Source organism: Alligator sinensis, unplaced genomic scaffold (assembly GCF_000455745.1).
Source record: "Alligator sinensis unplaced genomic scaffold, ASM45574v1 scaffold63_1, whole genome shotgun sequence".
NCBI lineage: Eukaryota > Metazoa > Chordata > Crocodylia > Alligatoridae > Alligator > Alligator sinensis.
Window position 1 is genome coordinate 541,350 of NW_005842811.1, and position 13,499 is coordinate 554,848.

Sequence of the window (13,499 nt, forward strand, 5' to 3'; positions counted from 1 at the left end):
AACCAGGGTCAGGGCCTCATCCTAGGTGATACCGTTATTTCTCACATCTAACACGCACCTACCTTTGGCCCCTCCCACCCAAAGAAATCAGCCTGCCCAAAAGGCGGTGTATGAGTTAAGCAAGGAAAGTGATTTTCTACTCAGGAGAGAAGCACCCTGCTTTGGATCCTGCTCTACAGAGCAGAAGCTGGCATTACTATTCAGCAGCTGAGGAAGTCAATTGACTTAACCTTTCATTGCTCTCTACTCCACAGGTGTTAAGAGCCCTCTCCTCTAATGGTCTTGATGTTCTACTAAATCAAGCTAACCTTTCTTATGGCAATTTTGTTGTTTGCCAGCTGCTCCTGGTCTCTCTCCTCCTATTTCACAGCCTAAGCAGGGAGAGGAGGGTGAGTCAGCTGAAGATTAGGCTGTCCCTGCTCTATTCAGCTAAAACACTGGAATTTTTTCATTCTGCCTTTCAAAAACAAGGTGCATATCATATTTTGCGAAGTGTTGTATGCACGAAAACACAGTATATTTCAGACAGTCTCTGGCCTGAAGAGCATGTAGCGTGAATAGCCATGGGAGAGTGGCTACTAGGATAAAGGAGTGAGTAGACGATCTATGCTTTTTTTAAACTTGTGGAAATGTACTTGCACATCTTACCCTCTCAAGGAGAAAGTGTGATCTATCAGCTAAAGATAGGACTTGCACTGTGCATGCAGCTTGTTAGCAACAGTGCCCCAGTCTACAAATCCAATGAGATTAAATGCAATTCCCAAAAAACTAGAAACAAAACCAACATCTGATGGAAAGTAGCACCAGGGGAAGACTTGCCAAGAAGCTGAAGAGGGAGTCTGGCACCTAAATCTCAGTCTCCCAGGCCTCTCTCAAAATGCCAGCTGCAGACTGACAGTATTGGAACAGAGTTCATTCGTATACAAGCTGCTAAATATGGCCTAAACTAACAACCCAGCCCCTGTCAAACTCACCTCCTGCCTCCAATTTGTATTATAGTATAGGCCCCAAATCAAGACGGTGGACTTCCTTATACTAGGTTCTGATTTAACACAAAATAAGAGACAGTTGCTGCAGTGAAGAGCTTAAAATTAATTTTTCAGCTATGATTCAAACTGGGGAAAAAAAAGGAAGATTGAAAAAAAACTAACAGAGAGAGCCTCACATACATAGTCTATCTTAATCCAGATTCAACTACAAATTAAACATTTACTAGCATCTGGGTGGAATCCAAAGACCAGTATACATTAAATACAAGTTCTCTTAGGGAGTGGTAGTGAAAAAAAATGCTCCCAAAGGCAGCAAAAACTCTAGGGTAAAGAAATAAAAATACAAAGGGCTATTCAAGTATATGGCCAAAATCTTTTTATTCTAGCAAGAAGTGGCCAGGAACAACTCTAGAGCAGGGGAAGAGTAGATTCACATTAATGCAGCATCTCCCCCATGCTAAAGCACACCCTAACTTGAGATCCCCACATGAGTTTGGTGATCCATAATTAGCACCGCTGCTATAATAATGACTGGAAGCAATCTTTTGCTACAGCTAGATAATGAACACAGCCATCTAAACTTCCCTTTCCATAAAGAACTGTCAGTATTTCCATAAAGAGAAAGGTCAGCTGGACAAGAAAAGGAGCCTTACAAAATATCAGCTGTGACCCTGTGCTTCTTTCCTCCATAGAACGGTTTAGTGTGGAAAGTGATGCTAGCATTATAGCCCGTTTTTGAGCAAGTAATATTGCACTCGCCACCCAGCTCTATCCATGGCACTGTGAGAATCGATCTGCAAAGATAAAGCGGAATTAGGCCTTGTTAAAAACCACACAAACCAGTGGCTCAATGAAATTCCAATAATGTTTTAAGAAAAATAGGTACAGCATTTACTTGCCTTCCATAACCATTGGGGAAAGTCAAAATATAGTGCTCATCATAGTCCAGGCATGAAACACACCCTACGAAAGATGAGATTTTTTTTTTTTTTACTATGACCAGCAGCACTTTTAGTATTGAGATTTAGAACACTAACAAACAGGTCTCTCAGAAAAACTGGGGTAATGGTCTGATTTTGGAGGTGTTTAAGCACTCGCCCACAAACGACAGAGGACAGGTAAGTCATGGATATTCAAAGCACTGGAGTCCAGGCCTTGAGCAAGTCAGGGACCAACTGAATGGAGTGGAACCCAGTACCACAGGCTGCTTACTGAGACTGGCATTCAAACGATACCATGCAAAAAGAGCAATAATAAATAAAGCATACTCATCATGCCCGGTAAGATTATAGCTTCCCAGCAAAATGTATTAACATTCTTGGATTAGTTTCTTCACAGTCTAGAGTTTGCTTTTCAATTATACACATACATACCTTGCCCGATATTGTGAACACCGATAGACATTCCTAAGAACTTTGACTTGGTCCATATATGAGCATTGAATTGTATCCTCTTGTTAAAAGACTCGGCATAAAATGCTGAAACTTAAGGAGGGAGAAAAGCGTTAACAAAAACAGAACAAGACATTTAAAATAGCCAAAAATTAGTGTTGGGACCATGAATATTGCATCGAGATACTAGTTGTCAGTACGGAATTCATCACTCCCCCAGAAGAACAATCTACAGAGAATATTTCAGTTTTACGAAACTCATCCATCATTAAACAAAAAATATCTGTTCAAGGCTAAAAGTCAAAGCTGGCTTCACTGTTCATCAGTTCCTGGCCAGATGTTTAAGACCGAGTTTTTAAATCAACTCACTTGGAGGATGGTGTGAAACCTGCTCTGCCACAAATGTTACAGTGTTTCTGCTGACCCAAGGGATTGGTCCCTCTGACACAGGCTCCTGCAAACAAGCAAAGAGTTAACTTCATTTGACACAGGGGACCATTTTTTGGACACTTTCAGCTTCCACAAAAAATAAACGAATAAAAATCAGCACTTGACACCATCTTAGGCATCTACGCAAATCAGCCTGAACATTTTACATTGGTCCCTGGAATTTTGAAGGACATCCCAATTTCTGTAGTCTATCAGATTTAGAGTTATCATTCTACAAAAACAACCTGACAGGTGAAACCAAAGACACGCAGAAGCAGTTGGGTAAAGCCCAATTTCTAAACAGCCTTCTAACCCTATTTGGTTTCTCATTAAGTTCTACTTGAGAGGTCTTGCTACCACTCCTAATAATACTTGTTGACGCGTATAAAAGGGCTACATACTGGAACAAAAAGAAGGACCTTGTGACTTCAACAGCGGGTGGGGAAATGAGATCTAGACTTCCAGAGTTCCCTGCATAAAACCTTGAGTGCGTCAGTCTTAGAGCTTCAGCTCTCCACCTGTAAAATGGACCCGCTCTCAACACTCCCCTAACCAAGGATGTGGCAATAAAAGTTTTGGAGGCATCTCAGCTATTCTAGTGAAGGTAAGTACCTCAAGTAACCTCAGAGATCACATCTTACTGTCTAGAATCCCTGTATTTCCACCCCTCTGCTTAGATTTTCCCAGGTTGAAGGACTCCGAGTGAAGGATCTGAGAAGGTGACACTTGTGGCCTCTGAATATTATGCATGTGCAGCATCCTCCTCCTGCTTAGGTCTGCACACAGAAAAAAAGCAGGCACTGACTGCTCTTTCCCAGTTTACTCCAGCTTTGGTCACAAAATTGGGGGACCAGCTTTTGCTCAAGTACAAGTGGAGTCATTCCTGGAAACCAACCCTCTGCTGCCAGCCCACAAGGGATTAGACATAAGTGCCATGTCTCAGAGAACAAGGAATGCACATTTTAAGCAAAGACAAATAATGAACAACATCTCCCACATGATAAAGGTTTCTCAGGAAAAGCTCCTGGAGTTGCATGCAGTGTGTAATGCGAGATGGCTGAAAAATCTGCCCTACAGGAGGAGAAGGGGAGAACGCTCGTTAGCCAAGAATTGTACGAGTTCTGCCTCTTGCACAAACCATTCTAGTCCATAAGGTAACCAAGAGTGGAAGTTACTACCATGTTCCAAGCAGGAAAAAAAAAAACAAACTGACCACAAAACTAACCATGTCATCCTCATTTTCAGTGCCTGGTAATACCCAATGACATCGAAAGATTTCACCCAAAATAGGATTGTAAGGCTTCTTAGCAACAGATCCTTTTCTTCCTGCGTGAAAAGCTGAGAGGTACCACTTAACCACTTGCACCATTCGGTCTTTTGGATCCTTCTGGTCACTAATACTAAAGAAGGGAGGAGAAAGAAAGAAAAAAAAAAAAGTGTCAGCAAGAAAAAGTCAAAGCTGTCTGAAACACAAACTAATGTTCATGCTCCAAGTATTTTTTTAACCTTAAGCTGAAAAGGGCAGTTATTTTATTGAATAGCAGGCTGAGTCTACGATACCTACATGTGTTTTGTATAGTTTGGATCGAGAACAAACATGCTCCTCAAACACAGTCAATGATCTCTTGACATACCGCGGAGTCTATAAACAGTATCAGAATCAATTAATGTGACACGCAAGTCAAATACCTCACAAATAAATCCGGATGTGCAAAGAAGTCAGCATACATTTCCAAAAGAGATCTTCTCTCCAGAATAAATGTTGGGAGAACCACCTGAGAAGGGAAAAATAGTCTGTCAGAAGCTAGGTATTTTAGCGTCTGCACAAAAACTTTGACAGCTTTGCAACTGCCAAGGCTTGCACTGGCAGTCAAAGTACTTGGGAGACAAAACACTGCACAAGGGGTTTGCACTGTAATGACTGAATGAGGAAGCCACACTGTCAGACAGCTGCTAAATGAGAAACACAAGCTCTCAATATCCTGACAACTGGAGCAGATCTTTAACAAGCACTGGCCTGACCTGGTTATTGCCATGAACATATTCTGTCTTAATTTAATGGGGAAGGAAGTGGGAGAAGAGCAGGTGTAAAGAGGAAACAAAAAGAGCATTATTTCCTTTCCTAGACTTAACTACCTTTTGGTTAATACTTACGATTGTTAGAGCCAATGCTAAATTATTAGCTTGGAAGGGTTTACTTTCTGGCTCCAGGCAACATACACAAAGCTGGTTTATTTTGCCAGGGAGGGCCAACGCTAGAGAACAAAAATGCACTAGCAACTTAAAACAGAGAAAAAAAAAAATAATAATAATAATCAGCCTGTCAGGGAACAAGTTTGCTGTTCAGGGGAAACCAGACTGAAACAGAATCTGCAGGAAGGTCTGAAGGCCTGCCTAGTTTACTGTGCCCTGATGGCAAGTGAAACAGGAGTCTCAGTTATTTTAAAAATCCTTTTCCTCTTAATGTTTTGTTCGTGCTGTTAAGAGAAGCAATACTGGCACTGCAAAACTAAAAGCAGCTTCTGGAAAAAGGGGAAGAAGTTGTACAAGTGGTCTACCTAGTGACTGGCAGTATGAACAAAAGCAAAGGGAAGTAACACTTTAACAAGAGTAAATTGCTCAGTGCTTAGCAGCTTTGGACAATGGACTCTGAAATACGATGGAGCTGTTGGACTGTTCCCTAATGTCCGCTGACAAAGCAGAACCGTGCTAATCACTGCTTCACTGGAAGACCTGATGGCAACTCCTCCCTTACTTTCCAACTGAAAAGCATTTTCAAATAATGTTGCAATTAAACACGTGTCACTAAAACCCATCATAAACAGGGCAAGAAAGATAACTGAATATTTGCACAAAAAGGAATAAAAACAAAGTCAGAATTGTATAACAAATGTAGACAGTCAGTCACTTCCATACTTGTAGCCTGTGCATGTTTAAAAGGTATTTGCACATAAATATCTCAAATTTGCTCTTAGTGTCAAGTTATTCCTCAAGCTTATTGTGTGAAACACAAAGTGTGTGCCATGAACACACAAGCAAACATCAGGCTTGGATAAAATCATTTCAGGATACATTGTTCCCTACTATATCCCTGTGCTGCACTTTGGTTTTTAAATGATCCCCATTTGTGAGCCCCCAGAGATTATGGAGAGCTAGTTGGAAAAATCCCAACAAGAACTTTCCACTGAGGAATGCAAGTCGAGACCGCTACAACTTCCAAAAGACCCCTCAGAGGACTGCAGAGGTTTTCTCCCAGCTCCTCTACCGCGAGAATCCAGCAAGTTGGGAGCCAGCACCCCGAGGCTTTCCTTTACCTTCAAGGCTTCTGACCACCCCTGCGCTTCCAGGCTCCCTGGAAGCAACTCGCCAGGCTGGCTGCCTGACAGTCAACTGGGGATCTGGGAATCCTGGAAGTATGGGCAGCTGCTGACAAAAACCAGACTTGATTTTTGCTAGTTTTGCTGCTACCCACAACAAAACAGCAGGGGTGGACAAGACCAGGGATTTGCTAACTCGGTCTCACCAGGGGTATAACTGACCAGACTGTTACCAAGGTAACACACATCTCTGCTCCCCCCTCTTGTGTGGTGGGCAACAGCAAAACTAACAAGAATCAAGTCTGGTTTGTGATCAGCAGCTGTCGGGGACTCCCTAGTTCTGTAACAGTATACCAACTTAGTTCACCTGGTAAACGCGAGGGACAAATCCAGTAAAGAAACAGCATAAAAAAGTAACGCGTAGGAAGCTTAAGTAGTTTAGCTAGTTAGCAGAACAATGTAGTTGCAACAGCATTAAAGTAATGTTACCAGAAGACTCAATTATTAAAACCCTCAGCTAGTAAAATACTGTAATGATGGCAATGAAAAACCTGAATTAAGCACTTGTGTCTTACCTTCGTTAGATCCATTCCTAACCTGACTTGTGAAAGCAGATGCATGATAACACTCTTATGTTCTTCCACTGACTCCCCTTCACCGTCATCATCTCTATCATCGGGAGGATCAAAGAGATCTAAAAGGGAAGGACCAGATCTTAATCATTGCACTTCTACAAATTCCAAACCCCCTCCCCTGCAAAGAGATACAACCTTCAGAAAGAACTGATCCATGTCCTAACACAGTCTAAGGAATAAAGAAGTCTATGAGAGGTGATAAGGCCTTGTTGAAAGACAGAGGAGATCACGAATCCCATTGTCGAATACATGCACGTAAATACAGGACAAGAACAGGAGACAAACAGAACTCTCCTTCTGGGCAAATAGCTGCAGCAGGATAGTCTATTAATCATTCAATTAAGTACAGATTCATGTGCCAGTGCTTTCTTATAAAAAAATATTATAAAACAAGTCTCTTACCTGCATCATTTGTCCCATTAGACATGGAAGAATTAAGGGACTCTGTTGTGTCTGGGCGTTTTAGGCTACTTCCCGTGCTGCTGTGAGTGAGGAGAGCAGCAGACCCTGAGGAACTACAAAAGGATATATCAAGTTCTCATGATTCTACAAGTTATTTCAAGCCAGCCTCTTATGATTTAATTTAAGTAGTTACATTGAGCTTAATTACTTGAGAAGGATTTTTTATGGAGAAATTTAGACATGAGAATATTGAGAAGCTGCGGTGCTCTGAGCAGCTTTGCAAGCTAGTTAAAACTCAAATGAAATGCAAGCTAATGGCTGGGTAAAGTCAGAAAGGGGGCCCTAGGTTGTATCCTGCAAGGCAACTCTATTTAAATGCCCAAAAGGGATGGTTTCACAGCTCATTTCTTAGTGCGACAATTCTTGAAGTTACTTAACCCTGATTAACACTCCAAATAGCAAGAATAAATGGAGTAAATGAGTGGTGAAGGTTATGGAGTTAACTATTTCCCCAACTAGTAAAAACTATTATACATTAATCATTATGAAACACCTCCATGTTTCCAAAAATCATTCCTAAATATTCACATTTACAGTTGGTCAATATGGAAGTTTGGGTTTTCCACATTTGCTGGCTAGCAATGTGGAAAAAATATTAAACCCCTAAACAGACAACTAAGCTGACAAAAATGTTAACAAAGGCATCAGCCTGGAATTCCTTTCCTGGTTTAAGTATTCCACTGGTAGTCTGGTTTAAACTATAAACACCGTCAAATCTCAAGGAAGGGCTTGGGGATTACTGATACACCAGCAAACCCTGACATCTGAAAACAACACTTATTTAATAAGGCAGAGGTCAGCAACACGTTGCACTGGTGGGCTCCTTTAGCAGCCACTTCCCGCCCGGCTTGCACCACTGCTGCTAGAACCACAGTCACTGCTCTTCCTCCCCCAGGGCCGCTGCTTCTCCCCAGTGCCTGGCCTCCACACCAAAGCTCCCCACCACTGAAAAGTTACAGAAGCCCTTCCTCTAGCTCCATGGGCTGGACAGAATGGCTCCACTGGCCAGATCCAACCCACAGGCCACAGGTTTCCAACCCCAAAAATATAGCACTGTGCTCTTCCACCTACTTACTCCACACATCGCTTTGGAGAGGAACTGCTCTGATAGAATTCATCAGCATCGTAGAATTCATCTTCGCTGCTGGAATAAGAAAAATCTGGAACTGTATTTGGAGACAGGTTGACATGGCTTGGAGAAGTTAAACTGCTGCTAGGTGCCGACTGTCCGCTTCCTAGAAATTGGAAGAGATTGCCGATTTTCAACCTAGCCAGTTTTAACTGACAAATGAGACTGATCAACTAAGAGAATCTAGAACGTGTGACAGAAGGATCGGGCACGTACTATTACACACAACATCTGGGGGAGAGAAGGCCAACGTTTTTCCAAAGCCTGTGTGCCTGAAGTTAAGCCTTTGAGATCCAACTCTGAACTTTGACACATGACCTGATCTGCAGCGAGTCTAAAGCTACGGTACTCAAACTCTTTCTAGATGGGCAGTGCCCCATTTACCTGTTGGCCTGATCTGGCAATCAGGGCAGGCACAGCAGCACCTCATCCTGCTACGCAGAGGGGGCTGAGGGCAGTCCAGCCCCAATCTAGCCATGGAGTGGAAAGGGGGCTTAACCTGGTCCCAACCCAGCCCTGTGAGAGGAGGGGGCATGGCTCAGCACTGATCCAGCTGTGTGGGGTCCAGAGGGCATGACCAGGCTCCAACACATTGCACAGGGCTTGGGAATTTGGCAGCGAGGTAGGGTGGCAGCATTAATGGCCACTGCTCCCCTGTTGCCAAAATTTGCCTTGCAGGCCAGAGGCTGAACACCCCCGGGTCTAAAGGAATTACATGTATTTAGCCTCCTTGAAAAAAAGTCAGGTCATGTATACTCCCCAAAACATGGATCTTGGAGTTTACCGTCAAGTACCAATTTAAATAATTTTCCTTCAACAAAACCTGGACAAAGTAGGTATACTGGGACAAACAATACGCAATAAAAAAAAGAACATGCAAGCATTACACAAACCACTTGGTCAGGTGACTGGAATGGCCACTACTATCTGCTGTTCAGTAAAAGCCTGCAAAGGTGAGCTGGGGAATTAAAAGTCAGTAAAGCCTATGAGTGCACCTGGCATAATGGTTTAAGTAATACTACTATAGTTTTTAATTCTACCTAGATCATAATACATAGTAGGCTCTAATGAGCATGGCTTCTATGAAGGAAAAGTCTTGCTAACCTCGTGGATTCCCCCCCTCCCCCAAGAAGCCAATAAAGCAGTAGTTAAAGAAACACCAGTCAGTATCACTTAGACTTGCAAAGGCCCTTTGCCAAGGTCCCTCACAAGAAGCTACTAAAAGAACTAAGTTGTCACTGGATGAGAAACCCAGTCACGGATCCAAATCATAGCTAGGAAACAGGAAGGAAAGGGTTAAATAGTCAATTTTTTTTTTAAATTTTTTTTTTTTTTTTTAAATCGTGGAAAAATGGAAACACTGGGGTGCTTCAAGCTCCCAGACTAAGTCTAATGGGACTTAGCATAATAGTGCTAAGTGGAGTGGAAACTGAATAGAAACCTATAAAGAAGCCGCGAGATTATTTAAGTTAAACATAACAAGAACATTGTGAGAAGCTTTAAGCACCTGCACAGGTTGAATGAATGGGCTACACAAGGACAAATAGCATTTCAGGTTGACAAAAGCAAAGTAAAGCATTGCAGAAGGAAAAAAACATTATATGCCATAGGGTTATAAACTGTATCATCAAGAAACCAGCTAGCTTGTCCACATTGTAGACAGCTTAATAAAAAAACCTTGTTCCATGTGCAAATGTATTTATAAAAAGGATGCAAGCCTGGCTTTCATGCAGTAAGCAACACCACCACCACCGTGTTTATACTCATACACAAATCACACAAAGCCACCCTAACCTGCCACCGATGAAGTAGAGGGATGAGGGCGTTGTCAAAGCTGTGCTTACACGAGACCCGAGGGAAAGGACAATGCTCCCCCTCTCCCCACCACATCCATATCCATGCCAGTCTGACTGGGGCAAAAATTCTTTCCAGACCCCAAAAACGAGAATTAGTCTGACCCTGCATGGAGGGGCAAGGCCCTCTAACCAGAAATCTCTGGGTTTTTGTTCCAGTAGAACCACTGGTACGTCCCAGTCGACACGCCCAGCCTTGGCTGCAGCCAAGACCGACTGTCCCTCAGGCGGATTGGTGGGAGGGGAGGGGAGACGGGGAACAACCCCCACCTCGCCCCCCATCAAAAAAAACCCCCAAACAAACAAAGATACCCTGATGTCTGGAGTTCAAGGGTTGGCAACATTTTTGAGCAGAGTATCAACAACACCTGCAACTTCAACTTGTGAGATGCTGTTGTTGCCAGGGCTGGATGGCGGGGGAGCCAGAGGGGCCTGATCCTTGTTGTTGCCCCTTCCCTGCCATCCACCCAGAGGCACGTGTGCCAAGCAAAATGCCTTTCAGCACCACACTCTGTCACCCGTGCCGGGGTTTGCCTACCCCAGCTGTAGTTCTTTCCCAGCCCTGTAAGGCAACGAGCAGAGCTCAGGTGCATGGAGAAAAAGCCAAAGCTTTGGGGACAGGAAACATCTTCCCACATCATACCCCGTAACTGGAAAGCCAAAACTCAGCTTTCTGTAATGCTATCCCCTCTAAGTCCCAGTCTTTCATCTTGCTCTTCCCTATAGTGAGGGAGATTCCACAACTATCCTAAGCCGTCACTCCTACTACCTCACTGAAGTTTTTCCTGATGTCCAATCTAAAACCTACTGTCACAACTTCAAGCCACTGCTGTCCTGCTCTACAGCAACGGAGCAAAAGGTGTGCTCTCTCCTCTATTACAGCCCTTCAGATATTTAAAAACTGCTATCATGTCGTCCCCCCACCCCCAACCCTTAATTGCCTTTTCTGCCAGCTGAACATGCTCCTTTCTTTCAACCTCTCTGCACATGGCTTGCCTTCCAATCCTTTATTGTTTCTCACCCACTTCTGAACTCTCTAACCTTTCCATGTCCTTTTTAAATTGTGGAGCCAAAAACTGCACATGGTAGTCTAAGATTACCCTAACAACTTTGATGCATATCAACGGTGCAGCCTCACCTAAAATAGCATGTACATCATTGGCCAGCTCATCCCAAAACGGACACCACAGGAGTAGACGATTCAGAGAAGGGTAAAACAAGAATGATCAAGGCCTAGAAAGATGTCAAAGACACTAAAAAAGGATTAGTGCTTTTCTCATTAAAAGGAGATGAATAAGAGCGGACATGATAAAAGCATACAAAATAATGAAAGGTCCAAAAAAGGTAGGCAACTTTTTTCTTGCATTTATTTGGAACTTCCTACTTTGTCATTTGTTGTTTCCTAATACAAGCAAATATTTTTCTTCCACAATTTAACTGCAGGGTTGCATAAACAACCATCAGAAGCAATTGGGGTGAAGGATTCAGGCTTCTTTACTAATCAAGAATATCTAGTATTACAGTTAACAGCAATTTTGCAAAGGGGATAGTAAAACTTTGTACTTCTGAGCTCAAACTAATCTGAGATAAGGCTGAGAATTGATGGAGAGAGGCAGATTATCCTGCATTTTTGTACTTCTGGGTGCTTAACAGCTTCTTCTGACAACTGATGCTGGTAACTGGTGGGGAGGATCACTGACTATGCCAGGGCTAGCTAACCTCTCTGGGAGGCATGCCACAAGGTAAGCCCCTCTGCGATTCCCTTCCCTGCCCAATCTGCTGTTCTGCCTTCTGCTCTGTGCTTTATTCTTTGCCCAATTTGTTATTCTACTTTCTTCTCCCTGCCTGATCTGTTGATTTGCTTTATGCTTCCTGCCTTGTTTGTTGCTGTTACCTGCTTCCTCCTAGATTTGCCACATGCCATTTGTGGCCACCCCTGGACTACAAGGACCTCAGTTCTGACAACTCCTTACAGTTTCTGATCATAATGGAGACAAAAAGAGGTAAGAACAAATAGGGAAGAACAAATGGCAACTGGAAAGAAAAAAGAAAACAAAACAAGACAGCTTTATTTTTTCTTAAATGTTAAGTTTCATGAAGTCAGTGACAGCCTGCATCAAAAATGATTTGCATATTACCACTTCAAATTTAAAGAAGTCTAATTAGATATTGTAAAGACCACAATTACACTTAACTAAAAAATGAATACTGGCACAACTTTGAAATCCCAATGGCTAGTTCATTCATTAAGAAATGGGAAACAGAAAGCAAATCTTATTTCCTGTTAGCTGCTGTTCCAGTGCCGAATTAAGCTGCGCTCTTAACTCCTTTTTGACTGGTTTTGAGGACAGCCTACTCCACCTTCAACAGAGCAGGTAGTTTTTAGATCCTTGGGAAACTCAAGAGTATCACTCCTGTGAAGTTCTAGGTAATTCCTGACTATAAGTCTAGAATATAGTAGTGAAGCAGAATTGTTAAGACTATTATATACTAAATCAGAAATACACTACTTGTCTGAAAACCATTACTTTTTTGGGACTAGTACAAGTCAGCAAGATAATATGGAAAGGTTGCTCCTGATACAGGTGCTGTAGAAATCTCATGTGGCAAGATTAGGGGAAAAGTTAGGGACAGGTAAAACAAGCTAGGAGCAGGTTACTATGGCGAGACCTGAAAGAGGTTGGAACATCAATTTTAATGGATGCCGAAATGAATGTTGATCTCATGCAGTCACTTAAGTTGGCCAGTGATTTGGTTAGGATCCTTTGTATGTAAAAAGTAAATAAAGTGTAGACAACAGCTCTGTGAAATGTTACAACTGCAGAGGAAAAAACTTTAGAGGTCACAGAAAGGGAAGAAAGATGAAGACATGGTTGACTATTTCCATAAAGTCAGGCAATAGTACAGAGATGGATGCATTAAGATGTAGAGAGAGAGAGAGAGAAGCAAATAAGGGAAGCAAATAGCTTGAGTCAACAATGCAGCAGAGAAAATGAATTAATACTAAGCAGACTCCCAGCATGAAAGCCACATGTGAGAAATTTAGTTGAAAGCAGTTTAAAATAGTCCAAAAGCCTATTTGGTTAAGGCAAGCAGAGATAATTTAAAAGGTACACACTGATTACAATGTTAATGCTGGAAATGTTTAATGTGAAAGTTCTGATAAGGTGATCAGTGAGGCAGATGTAAAGTGTAACCTAGTACAGGAAAAGACTTGGAAAAAAAAATACAAACACCCTTCTAGTAATATGAGCTCTTCCTTTCTTATAGAGGCACATCAAAAATGGAAGTACT

At 42.4% G+C, this 13,499-nt stretch overlaps 1 protein-coding gene across 6 annotated transcripts in view; it reads right to left on the reverse strand.

Moving 5' to 3' along the window:
- Positions 1–13,499, reverse strand: part of OSBPL9 (oxysterol binding protein like 9) — a 99,284-nt gene that overhangs the window by 2,351 nt on the left and 83,434 nt on the right. For all 6 annotated transcript variants that reach the window (XM_025191355.1, XM_006035184.3, XM_025191354.1 and 3 more), the window contains 9 exons: positions 8,299–8,458; positions 7,164–7,276; positions 6,702–6,820; positions 4,499–4,584; positions 4,035–4,209; positions 2,750–2,834; positions 2,363–2,473; positions 1,889–1,952; positions 1,643–1,783 (listed from right to left, as the gene is read on the reverse strand). In XM_025191355.1, the coding sequence (XP_025047140.1) occupies positions 1,643–1,783; positions 1,889–1,952; positions 2,363–2,473; positions 2,750–2,834; positions 4,035–4,209; positions 4,499–4,584; positions 6,702–6,820; positions 7,164–7,276; positions 8,299–8,458 (1,054 nt within the window). The remainder of the gene's footprint in view (positions 1–1,642; positions 1,784–1,888; positions 1,953–2,362; positions 2,474–2,749; positions 2,835–4,034; positions 4,210–4,498; positions 4,585–6,701; positions 6,821–7,163; positions 7,277–8,298; positions 8,459–13,499) is intronic.